Source organism: Vigna angularis, chromosome 5 (genome assembly GCF_016808095.1).
Source record: "Vigna angularis cultivar LongXiaoDou No.4 chromosome 5, ASM1680809v1, whole genome shotgun sequence".
Taxonomy (NCBI): domain Eukaryota; kingdom Viridiplantae; phylum Streptophyta; class Magnoliopsida; order Fabales; family Fabaceae; genus Vigna; species Vigna angularis.
The window spans coordinates 7,444,145-7,456,507 of record NC_068974.1 but is presented as its reverse complement, the minus strand read 5'-3'; the positions used below and the strand labels follow the sequence as shown (position 1 = coordinate 7,456,507).

Genomic DNA, 12,363 nt, shown 5'->3' with positions numbered 1-12,363 from the left:
TTTGACTACCATATAATGTAGTTACAACTAACTATTTATTTTTCATATACATTTGAAATTTATACACTTTATTTTTCATATAAATTTGCAATTTATACACTTTCTCTTACATTATTTTTATTTAAATTATAGATTAAATATAAAAAATAATATAAATATTATATTTAACTAAATTTATAAATATTAAGTTTTTAACTTACTAAAATGAGATATTTAAACTCTGCTAGTTTTAGTACGATAGAAATGAGATCTTGAAATGTTTCTCCTAATTTAGAAGTTATTTCCAATTAGTATAAGAATTATTTCTATTGCTGAGCTATATTCTTCGGATATCAAGCTCTGGGTAAACAAAAAAGAAAATAAAAATTAAGCGAATCTTTTCCTTAATAATTGGTCTCAATATTACTCTAAGAGACGTCATAGTTTTTTTTATATTCACTCTATAACCCTATAAATTAATATTTTATTAAGAAAAGTTCTCGTAAAGGAAATATATTTAATAAATAGTTACGTAAGGGTAATTGCAATGACCATTGATACTATTACTAACCATGCTTTCAATTTTTTATATTAACTTTTATATTCAATAATTTAATTTAGATTTCAATTTAAAATCTTAATTTCATATTTTATTATTAATCACAGTTCCAAATGCATGTGATTATAAAACCCGGTGTCAAAATAACTTTCTCCCGTTGCAATCCCCTCAATCAAGTGAAACCTAATTGGCGCGAAATTTGTTACTTGTTACCTTTTCTGTTTCATGTTTTCTCCCAATTTCTCTCACTCAAACTCTGCTTCCTAAATGCAATGGAGCCCTTCCATGCTGCGATCCCCTAACTTCTTCGCCGTCAACGTCGGTCGCTCTAACCTCTCTCCACTTCTTCTATCCGTCTCAGCCGCCGCCTCTCCGTCGGGGAACAGAAACCCGCCGCCGCTCCTGATGGCGCCGCGCGATTCGATGGTGGCGGAGTACGCGAAGTCTAACCGGGCGTCGTGCAAGGCGTGCTCCAAAGCCATTGAAGGAAAGAGTTTGAGGTTGGCTTTGGTCTCCAAGGGCAATGGTCCATACGACGTCGTCAAATGGCACCACCTCCATTGCTTCCCTGTAGCCTCTCATTCTCCTTCCTCTCCTCAAGCAATCAAAGGCTTTTCTTCCTTGAAGGTTTCCCGTCTCTTCTCTTGTTTTTTCTCTTTCAGACAGTTCCCTTTACTTTTCTTTCCTTTGTTTAGTAATGAAGTTACATAAACACCTGATAGGAGTTCCATCATGAGTAGAATGAACTACTTGGAGTGATACTCTTCCACTTAAAGGATTAGTATTTTGGGTTGGACTCTTCTCTTGCATATAAGTCCTAATGATTGTTATTTTCGTTGAGATTTAGGTGACAAAAAAAATTAGGCTGGATTAAGGTGGAAACAGTATACCCATAGGTAAGTGAAGCCTTCAAAGAAACAAAGACTGTGATTGGGTGAGTGTTGATTGAGTAAAGCCTCTTCGGGCTTCCTTCTTTAAAAGGTAGTAACAATGTTGGGAGTCCTACATTAAGTATAATGAACTACTTGATGTAGTACTCTCTTAAGTAATAAACCAATTTCTTGGGTTAAACTCTTTTCTGAACTTATATAGTAACAACACCCCTAACATTTCATGACAATGAACATACTTCTTATTTTTGTTAATCCTACCCTAACTCTTTTGGATTAGAATTTGCAAACTTATGTTTGGGTTAAAGCAGATGCAACTCAACTCTTGCATGTACAGAACTGAGTTTCTAAACTAATTTTAGGGTACAAATATACTTTTGAGAATAAGCCAAACATGTCTTGGGTTGAACTTACTTTTCAAAATGAATTTGTATTATCCCAAACTGAAAACCAAACATAGTCTTAATTTTTGAAAAATGTTACACTATAATAATTTCCTTAACTTTTGAAAAATATTTCGCCATTTCTCTTGTAAGAGAAGATGCCTATGGGAGTTTGTGTAATCTTGTGAAACATTACTGATGTTATTGTAATTTACTCTCCTCTTTTAAAATAATAAGACAAGAATGAAGATTGTTATTAGAAATGTTAATTCCACATATTGGAGAGATACGTTTCCTTTTTAATAGTGGTTCTATTGGGTTCTAGCATGATTATTAACGCCAAAGATGTGGGTGATCCCATAAAAGATGTTAATTATACATTTTCAGATATGTATTTTTTTTGTAAGAAAAATGAGAAAGGCTATTAGAAGACACCCTTTGTTATTGGTTTATTGTTTTGAATTTGTTAAAACAATGACAAGATTATGACATTTCCCCTTTTATCTAACGAAACATTGTTTGTAATTTTTTAATAAATTTAACTAATAGTTAGGAGTGTACTAGAACGATTTAGTTATAGAGTGTGTTCATGAGACTCTTAAACTAAAATTTATTAAAATTCATTAAAACTAAGACTTGTGTGACAATTTTTATTAATGCTTAAGTTGTTTTATGCCATTAATTTGGTATCGCTTGGAGCATTGGAGTTGATGGCTTTTATCTTTCAAAGAAATTTTGACATTTTAGATTAGTTAAATAGATAGTATTATAACCAGTAGACTTGTAATCTGTTTAATATCTTGACTGCATGTTGAAGCTTTAGCGGAGCTTTTCATGACTTTCTTTTTTAAAATTTATGATTTTTGTTTGTATTATTTTTATCTATGCAGAGTAGTGACCAGGAAGCTTTGATAAAATTATTTGCTGAAAATGGAAAGTCGGAAGAGAAGGTGATAACTCAATTTGATTGAAGTGTTTCTCTTTTAATTTGGATTTTTTTTCTATATCTTAATTGTTTTAACATGTCTGTAATAGTAGTAGCATTATGAATGAAAAAGATCTTCTGAATTTTGATCTATATTAACTACTCTATCTGGTTGTGTTTTGCACGTTTTTAATAGGTTCATAAAGCAACAGAAGATGTAGAAAATGAACTTCAAGAGACTGAGGAACATGATTCAAAGAAAAGAAAGGTAAGCACACACACTGTGAAAGAGATTGAGAAGTATCAAATGCTAAAGGTTAGATTATCCTCATCATCCCAAAAAAAATATTCAATAAGAAAATAGAAAAATCAATTCTTCTTTAAGATATTCTAGATCTCTTGATCTTGAATAAAGGTACTGTAACGAATATTAGATTTGAGGATTTGATGAAGAAATATGTTTCGAATTTTGTTTTGTAATTATTTGAAAAAGAGTGGTTCTTGATATTCTTAATTTTGCCTGTCAAGAATGTATACAGTTGAACTTAAAGGCACTCAGTGTAGGTTTAGATTATATTTTCCAGGATTTATCTATGGTGCTCCATGAAGGAAAAATTGACGGGTGGCCCAAGTTGTTAGAATGTATATTACTGGTTTAATGAATAGCTGGGATGTGAAATTTGTAACTTGAAAGAATGGCATAATTTACCATATTGTGAGAATTGTTTGAGTTATTTGAATAGGTTAACTTGTTAGAAAAGGTTATCTTATGCATTGTATCACCTATTTGACCTAGGTGTTGGTTGATCTTTACTTTTCTGATCTTTGATGCAAGAGTTCCTATAAATGTTTTTATTGTTTATTACTCACAGTTGTGGACACCTGATGTTAAAGCTGCGGTGAGGATTAAATTTGCAGTTTCTGATGTCAACAGCAAATACAAGGTAAGATTATACTCTTTTCGGTTTTTTTCTTTTTGTGATGGTTCATCAGTGTTATTTTTACAATTTTCTGTACTATTTTGATGTCTTTTTCTCATCTCGTGTTTGATCAAATTATTTCCTGATTCAGGATGCTACCCTTCTACCAAAATGGAAGGCTTTCCAAACAGTCATATTTCTGGAACGGGTGAGATTAATAGTCTTGGTTTTCATTTGGTTGTTTGGTTGTACTTTAGACGACTATAACCTTGTGCAAGGTGCCTGATTAAAAATCCATTAGGAACATACATATAAATGCATTCTGATATGCTTAGCTTACATGTATCCCATGTTCAATGTATGATAATTTACAGGATGATGGTCTACGTGATTCAAGTAAAATTGCTGCATTTGATTTTGATGGATGTCTTGCAAAAACAGACGTGAAGAGGTATCTCTTCATATGAAGTCATGACTTCGTGATTAATAATGTTGTTGGCTTTTGCGGATCTATGGATTGGATATATTTTATCAAAAGTATTGTTGTTGTTGATGTTATCAGTTGGCATACATAATGCGTTTCTGATTATTAAGAAATTTATCCTTTTCTTTTAGAGTGGGTGCAAATGAATGGACCCTCATGCATTCGTCAATTCCTGATAAACTACAGAGCCTATACAATGATGGCTACAAATTGGTGTGTCCCCTATTTGGGTGAAAAATACTTGATATTTACTGCGAGTATCTGGTGGACTTGGGAATTTCTCTATGAAACTTACAGTTTGCATGCTCTTTTGTTTTTGTTTTCTATAGGTAATTTTCACTAATGAATCCAATATTGAACGTTGGAAGAATAAGAGGCAAGTGGCTGTGGATTCAAAAGTTGGACGTCTGAATAATTTTATTGAGAGAGTGAAGGTTCCAGTTCAGGTGAGTTTTTTGGCAAAACAGATGTATCTTGTGGTATCAACAATTTAATTATGTATTATTTGTTTTGCTAGTTGACTTAAAATACATTTAGTGTTTTCCATTCCTGGACTTAGGATTACTTGATTGAGAATGTTCTTATTAGTGAAACAAAAGCGAGATGATGTTAAAATTACAGAGTTTTCCATTTGTGGACATAGGATTACGTGATTGAGATTCATTTTTCCAGTGAAACAAAAGCAAGGTGATTTTAAAATTAGAGATGTTGTCTTTTTGCGCAATAGGTAAATATTGTTTTTCTTTTTCTACCTGGTAGGTAGGAACAGGAAATCAGGTTTATAGTATGAATGTATGTTTGATTTGCTGAAAAATAAGAAACATCACACTGAGCACGAAAAAATGTGCCTTACCTTTTGTTTTAAAAATAGTCTTAAGTACATGACAAAACACAGGTCAAGGGAATAAACCAGTGAATGTTTTCATACACTGATCCCAGTGAGAAAATGTTGTCAGCAGGCACAAAGGAGAAAAGGACCAAAATCCTCTGTCACTCGATTTACCCTGTGCTAGTGCATATGCTACAATGCAGAGCCTAAGGGGTATTACAATAAATTGTGTGTTGTTTTATCTGTATTCTAATTGTCAAAACATAATGGCATATATACAGTTGTGTAGTCCTGTGTGCATGGGGCATTAAACAAATAATAACACGACTATTCCTACTTGTTTGTGTTTCGTCCTTCAGTATACCTCAAGCACCCTTAAAGTTGACAGTTCTTCAAACTTTGAAATATTCAATCCGTCGTTTGACATCTTTTCTTAACTTTAAACAATAAAATATATTTGTCATTGGCAACAAAGAAATTTCTCTTAAATTGTGTTATTTAGCGGAATTTAAAAATTATTTTTAAGTATTCTATCATCATATTTTCATTTTTCAGGTTAAATGGTAATCAGATTTGATGTTGGTATTAACTTACACCAGTATTGTGATCCCTTTTTGGGAAATTTTATTCTAACTTAGTTTGTTTGGTGTTATTTAAAGTGAAACATTTTTACTATGTAATTCATACTTTCTGTCAGTACTAATATCTTCCTAGTAACCTTGTTTTTCATTTCTTCCTCCAACAGTCAAGTAAAGAATTTTACCTCCACTTTTAAGGTGATATAGTTTTAAATTAAAGTGGTTATCCATAAAGAAGTTAAGTTGGTATCTTTGACATTTTTACTGCCTTTTTCTGATTGCTATTCCAGGGATTTCTTCGTCAATCCAATCATGTCCATGCTGAATGCAATCTTCCTGTTACCAATTTGAATTTCCTTTGTGTCTCGAGAACAAACATCTTCAACATCTTCAGTAGTAGTTCTATTCATTGCCATAGATATTAAAATTGAAATCTGAACCTTTTTGCATCTTTGCATTATTACTGCACATTAACTTTTTCAACCTATGAAAATTTAAGTCAAAAGTCACTGTTATTGGGAGGTTGCAAATTGCAGGTTTCATTCCTTATATAACAAGAGTAATTATGGCATATAACTCTTTAAGTTAGGTGTATCCATACACCTTGTACAAGTTATCATTGGATCAGAACATAATAGATAAAGATTATATATAGTCCAGATCTTGTAAGGTGCACGGATGCACCCTAATTTACATGGTGTATTTTGGAATTCTTCTATGTAACACATACTAAAGAGGTAAAATCAAGATTTTGTAGTTCATTCGCTTTCAAAAATATTTAGGCAATGCACAAGAAGCTGATTCAGTATTTATCTGTACAGGTTTTTATAGCTTGTGGGGTTGGTCTGAAATCAGGAGCAGACAAAAAGAATGATGATGCTTTTCGCAAACCCAAACCAGGGATGTGGCATCTTATGGAGCAGCACTTCAACTCTGGCATTGTCATTGATATGGATCAGTTATTTTTTCTTCCATTCAGTAGTTCAATTGATGTTATGTTTTTTTATTCCTTTTGTTTCGAATATCACCATATTTTATCCATGAAATGATGAAAATCTTAAAGATGCATTTTCAATGTTGTAGATCCTTTTATGTTGGTGATGCAGCCGGGAGAAAATCAGATCACAGTGATGCAGATATTAAATTTGCAGAGGTAGTCCGACTATTTTAGCCATCAAAGTCAACTATCCCCTTTTTCTATGCCCGATGCTTAAGCACCTTTTTTCTTGACTGATTTCATGCACCATTTAGAAAATGGTTGGCTTTTATGATTAAATCTTATGTGAACGCATTTTTCTCTCTGATTAGTTTTAAAATATATGGGTGTTTACTTCATCCAGTTGTGAATATTATTACCTTAAGCAACATGCCCATTCTGAACAATATTTTACATCTAAGTTCGTACACTTAATTCTTATTTTACTGTTTGATTTAGAATTTGCTTTTCAAACTCTGCATGTTCTTTGTCTAATCTATTTATTCATTTTCAATGATTTCAGGCCATTGGTTTAAAATTTTATCTCCCCGAAGACTACTTCGCTTGAGTATCTAATCTTGACATTGGTTCATATGAAGGTTAAGGTATTGTGGACTTAGGTGCTTTATTTTATAAAAGTTACATTACCAAATTGAAGTGTATGCAACAGAAAGGATGTAAATTTATGGATCATGGACTAATTTGTGGGCAATCTCATGTTTTTGTTCAATCACACTATTTTATGATCGAGTACCTTTATTTATTTTAAAATAGATATAACTTCGTTGTGGGGATAAAAAAATAAAATTAAATGGAGGTGTGTCTGACTTCTTTTAATCTTATATATTTCAAGCTAAGTGTAATGTACGAACAAAAAAGAAGTATTAGAGGAATTAAAGTTAACAAGGATAGTATAAATTATAGTTGGATTCAATTTGTGTATTGTAATCCTTTATGTTTTAGCATGAATGTAATCTCAATTCGTCAAAATTAAAGTTTGATTGGAACGATATTCCAGCACACGAGGAGTACATCCAATAACTTCTAGAGAGAACTAGGAAAAAAATACATACTATGCTGCAGTATAGGCTATTTGCTTACATAGTATTTTTTTTTACTATTTGTTTTTGCTCTTGTAACTCTTACTTCTTGGATGTACTGCTTGTCACAACAGGAATTGACAGGTTGAAGAAAAAGAAAAATAAAAACTTATTATCAATATTTACTAAATACGATATTAGAAAAATCATCTTAAAAATGTTAGTAAGTGAAACTAGATTCTTGAATTAAGGAGTTGATAACATATAATAAATTTATTCCTATTTTATAGCGTCTATTATAAATAAATATATGATATAAAGATGGTTGTGTAACATTTCAATTCTGTGAGTTACTAAAACATTTTAAAACTTAAAATTTTTTTTGCAATCACAATTAAAATTTTCAAATTCAATCTAACACAATTCAAAATACTAAATTCATAATTATTTTTAAGGGTAGGTTCTTAAAAACATAACCCAATAAAACTTTTTTACAAAAAAAAATAGACTTTATTTAAAATTCTCGTAAAAGTTTATCTTATCTCTCACATGTCTATCTATCACTTTATTTACATGTGGTCATGTGTAACGCAAATATTATATGATTTTTGTCACACACAAATAAATATGAATGAGTTAACATAATAAACATCAAAACACTGATACAATATTTATATCTCAGTCATTTTCATGCATCTATCACACCAAATAGCATTAATATAAGACTATAACTATCAATATAACAACAAATCATATATTCCTTTAAAAGGAATTATGATCAACTCATTAATTCTACATAACTTACATTAACTTTACACAACTTATTTAATAAAGGTAATTCGTGTTAATACTAATCATTTCTATAAATGTATGTCTTCTTCTGTACTTCATCGCACTATTTCTGTTTATAAAAAAAAATTGAATAGTATTTAGTTTTGAACTTATCTTTTCGACTTCTCAAACCTTATTAGTAATCTAAACTACATGAACATTAAACTTAGTATGAACCAGAACCTTAGAGACACATTAATTTCTTTTTTATGATTTAATTTGATTATTGTAATTAATGTGAGGGGAATTATCGTTATTGATTGTTTGATTATGATAATGATTAGTTTATTAAATATGTTGGAGTGTTCGTGGGGAATTACTATGCATGGAAGCAAGTTGAATTTGTACGTTGTTTCTCAATTTTCTTTTTTTTAAGCTTTATATGTATGGAATCTGATGTGATGTCCAAAGGGTATGAATACTCTATAAAATGTATAACACGTGTACATGCGGAATGTGAGGTGTCTTTCATGATGAATTTACCCACCTAATAAAAGTTATTTTATTACTTATTTACATGATACATTATGGGATTCGTGAACCCGTGATGTTCTTTGGTGTTGGACCACATTCTAACTAGTTTCTTTCTTTTAAATAAATTGTTAATATATATATATATATATATATATATATATATATATATATATATATATATATATAAAACATTTTATGATACCTTATCAAGTTGCAGTTTCCTTTTTCTTCATATTTGCGATTGTGATTAGATATTATAATATATAATCCATACTAAAATTAAAATTATTATATTTTGATGTGTTTGCAAGGGAATTGCGGCTTCGGCTTTGTTATAAATATGATTGTGGTTTGTTTTTTTTTTTTTGGTAAAAAACTATAAGGAATGGCAGCTACCAATTTTACAGGGTTGGTGATGTTTATAATTGGATATCTTAGCATTGTAAATGCATTTTTTGGTTGGGTACCTAATTAATATATATTGCCATGGTCGTGACTAAATTGTGGGTTACAGTATGAGTTTGATAGTTGCGGTGAATAAATAAATGGACGATGAATGATGAAAAGTATGTGGACGGATGAATAAGTAGTTGAATCACTAGTAATCTGTCAACAAATTTTGAATGTCTTAGGACTTGTCTTTTTCTTATAATTTGAATTATTGTTTTGCATTAAAGTGTCTTCAATTTGGGGTGGGCCCAGGGCATTAATTGAAGAAAGTGTGGAATTAGCTTTTATATTTGACTTGTGACGTGTGAAGCTATTGGAAAAGTGATGGAAATATCACTATTATTTGTTTGGTGAAACTTTCTCATAATAGATCGGTGAGAGGTCTAAACTTGTCTCGTGAAACTTTAAGAAAATGGTGGAAAGTGTAAACTTGTCTGGTGAAGTTTTAAGAGAGTGATGAGAAGTGATATATTTATCGATGAAACTTTTTAGAGACCGGTGAGAAATGTCATTGTGTAACCGTGTGGTAAAGTGTACCAACTTGGTGAAACTCTTTAAGAGAGTGATGGGAGGTGCACTTGACCTTATGAGTGCATGCAAGTAATTCAATAGTGATTCAATATATATAGTGAATGATATCAAACAAATTGGGTATGAGTTTGTGATTGACCGAGTGAGTTTGGATGTGACTTGGTTACTTTGACGAAATAGTTGTAGGGTTATATGCTAACGACTTTTATTGTTGATATTGTGATTGTTAACGATTTGTTTTGATGTGATGTCATGTGAAGATATGTGTAGGAACTGATGGAACGAGAACCAACAGAGAGAAACAAGATATTCTGAAGTGTATTCTTTATGTATTATATTTGGCAGCAGATACAGGTGTATATAAAAGAAAGGCAAAGTAACAGATGTATAGTCTGTTAACATTACAACTGTCTTGGCTTAACTATATATATACACCAATACTCCCCTCTAAGACAAGCACTTAGGGAGATAACACCAATTTTCTCCTTTAAGAGATCAAATCTTTCAATCTTCAAAGCCTTTGTAAAGATGTCAGCCATCTATTCTTCAGTTTTGCAGTAAGTCAAAATTATTCTTCCTTTGTTCACCAAGTCTCTAAGGAAGTGGTACTTTACTTCTATGTGTTTGCTTCTACCATGACTCACTAGGTTTTTGGACAAGTTTATGGCAGAAACATTGTCTATCTTAGCTACAATGAGGTCTTTATAGGAACCATTAATTCCTTTAGTAACTCTTCAAGCCAAACTCCTTGGCAAGCTGCAAAACTCCCAACAATGTATTCTACTTCACAATTGGATAAAGCAACTATTGGTTGCTTCTTAGAACACCATGAGATAGGGGCATTGTTCTACAAAAATATGTATCCATATGTGTTTTTCCTCTCCACTAGATCACTACCATGGTCAGAATCGGTGTAACCAACCAATTTTAATTCTGATTTTTGTCTTCCAATGGGAAATAGAATTCCATGGTCAGATGTGTCTTGAACATACCTCAACACTCTCTTAACAGAAGGCATGTGAATCCTCTACGGGTTGCTCATGAATCTGCTTATCAAGCAAACACAAAATGATAACTCTGATCTACTATTGCAAAGGAACCTCAAGGAACTAACTATTTACTTGAACACAATCTCATCTATCCCCTCTTCCGATTCATCTCTCACCAGTTTCAGATTAACCTCCATTGGATTCCTTGTAGCATTGCAGGATGACATGTTGAACTGCTTCAATAATTCTCCAGCATACTTCTTCTGGTGAAATATTAACCTTGTGCTAGTATAAGAAAATTCTATTCCTAGAAAGTAACTTAATCTACCCAGATCTGTCATCTCAAATTCAGTCTCCATGGCTCTCTTAAACTCTTCTATATGAGCTGAATTGGATCATGTGATGAGCAAATCATCCACGTATAAACAGATGATCAGCAGATCCTCTCCTCTGCCTCCCTTCACATAAACTCCATGTTCAACAACACATTTTATGAATTTGAGCTTGATCAAGAAGGAAACAACTCGTTTGTTCCAAGCTCCAAGAGCTTGTTTTAGCCCATATAGGGCTTTATGCAGTATGTATACTCATGATTCTTTTCCCTCTTCAGTGAAACCAGGAGGCTGCTTGACATAAACTTCTTCCTCCAAGGGTCCATGAAGAAATGTTGACTTCACATCAAGCTGAAAAAGTGACCAATTTCGTGCACATGCCACAGCAATCACCAGCCGAATAGTTTCCATCCGAGCTACTGGTGTAAACACTTCTGAAAAATATCTAGACCTTGCCTTTGAAGAAAACCCTTTGCTAATACACTTGCTTTATGCTTGGAGATTGATCCATATGGCTTCAGCTTCTGTTTCAACACCCATTTTACTTCAATACTCTTCTTCCCAGCTGGAAGATCAACTAGCTTCCAAGTTCCATTCTTCTCGATGGAATTAATTTCTTCTGTTGAGATTGTTGATATGGGGAGCACTAGTTTAGCTGAACCTACAATCTCAGTGATATTTGTGTTTTTGATGATGACAACATATAATTAATAACACATTAGTATTTTGTGTTACATGTTCTATGCTTACATGTTATATGCTTTTGTTTACTGTGATAAATCTGTATAAGCATATTTGTGAACATGATTGTGTTGTTCATTGCATATCACTGTGTTTAATATGTGATTTTATATGTGTATGCATGACATGAGTTTTTAGAAATGGAAAACCACAAGCACTTTGGTTGAACTCTAATGTGTAGCAAAACAATAGTTTTAAGTCGATTACATTATGGGATGAATCAATTAAAACTCGTGGGTTTGCACAAACTCTTTTCAAGTGTGCTGTGAGTTATTTTGAAGAGAAAAGTTTTAAAAATCGTGCTAAGTGTTTTTACTTAATCGATTGTATGCTTCTTGTATTCAATTAAGTCTGTTAAGCTCTTGAAAATTGTTAAATGCTTGTCACAACTGAGATAACGGTTATATTTTTAAATATGTTGACCAAGCATTTATTATGAGTCAATTGCATTA

At 31.9% G+C, this 12,363-nt stretch overlaps 1 protein-coding gene across 2 annotated transcripts; it reads left to right on the top strand.

The window, feature by feature from the left end:
• The first annotated feature begins 675 nt into the window (after positions 1-675).
• LOC108339615 (polynucleotide 3'-phosphatase ZDP) lies at positions 676-7,253 on the top strand. 2 transcript variants are annotated; one of them, XM_017576775.2, is made up of 11 exons: positions 676-1,165; positions 2,702-2,761; positions 2,933-3,004; positions 3,609-3,680; positions 3,808-3,864; positions 4,031-4,107; positions 4,272-4,353; positions 4,470-4,586; positions 6,369-6,505; positions 6,631-6,700; positions 7,047-7,253. In XM_017576775.2, exons 1-11 carry the CDS (start codon positions 806-808, stop codon positions 7,089-7,091), a joined length of 1,149 nt encoding a protein of 382 aa, XP_017432264.1. In that variant the 5' UTR covers positions 676-805; the 3' UTR covers positions 7,092-7,253. The 2 variants fall into 2 exon arrangements, with proteins under 2 accessions (XP_017432264.1, XP_052734457.1); XM_052878497.1 differs by lacking the exons at positions 4,031-4,107; positions 4,272-4,353.
• Positions 7,254-12,363: the final 5,110 nt, after the last annotated feature.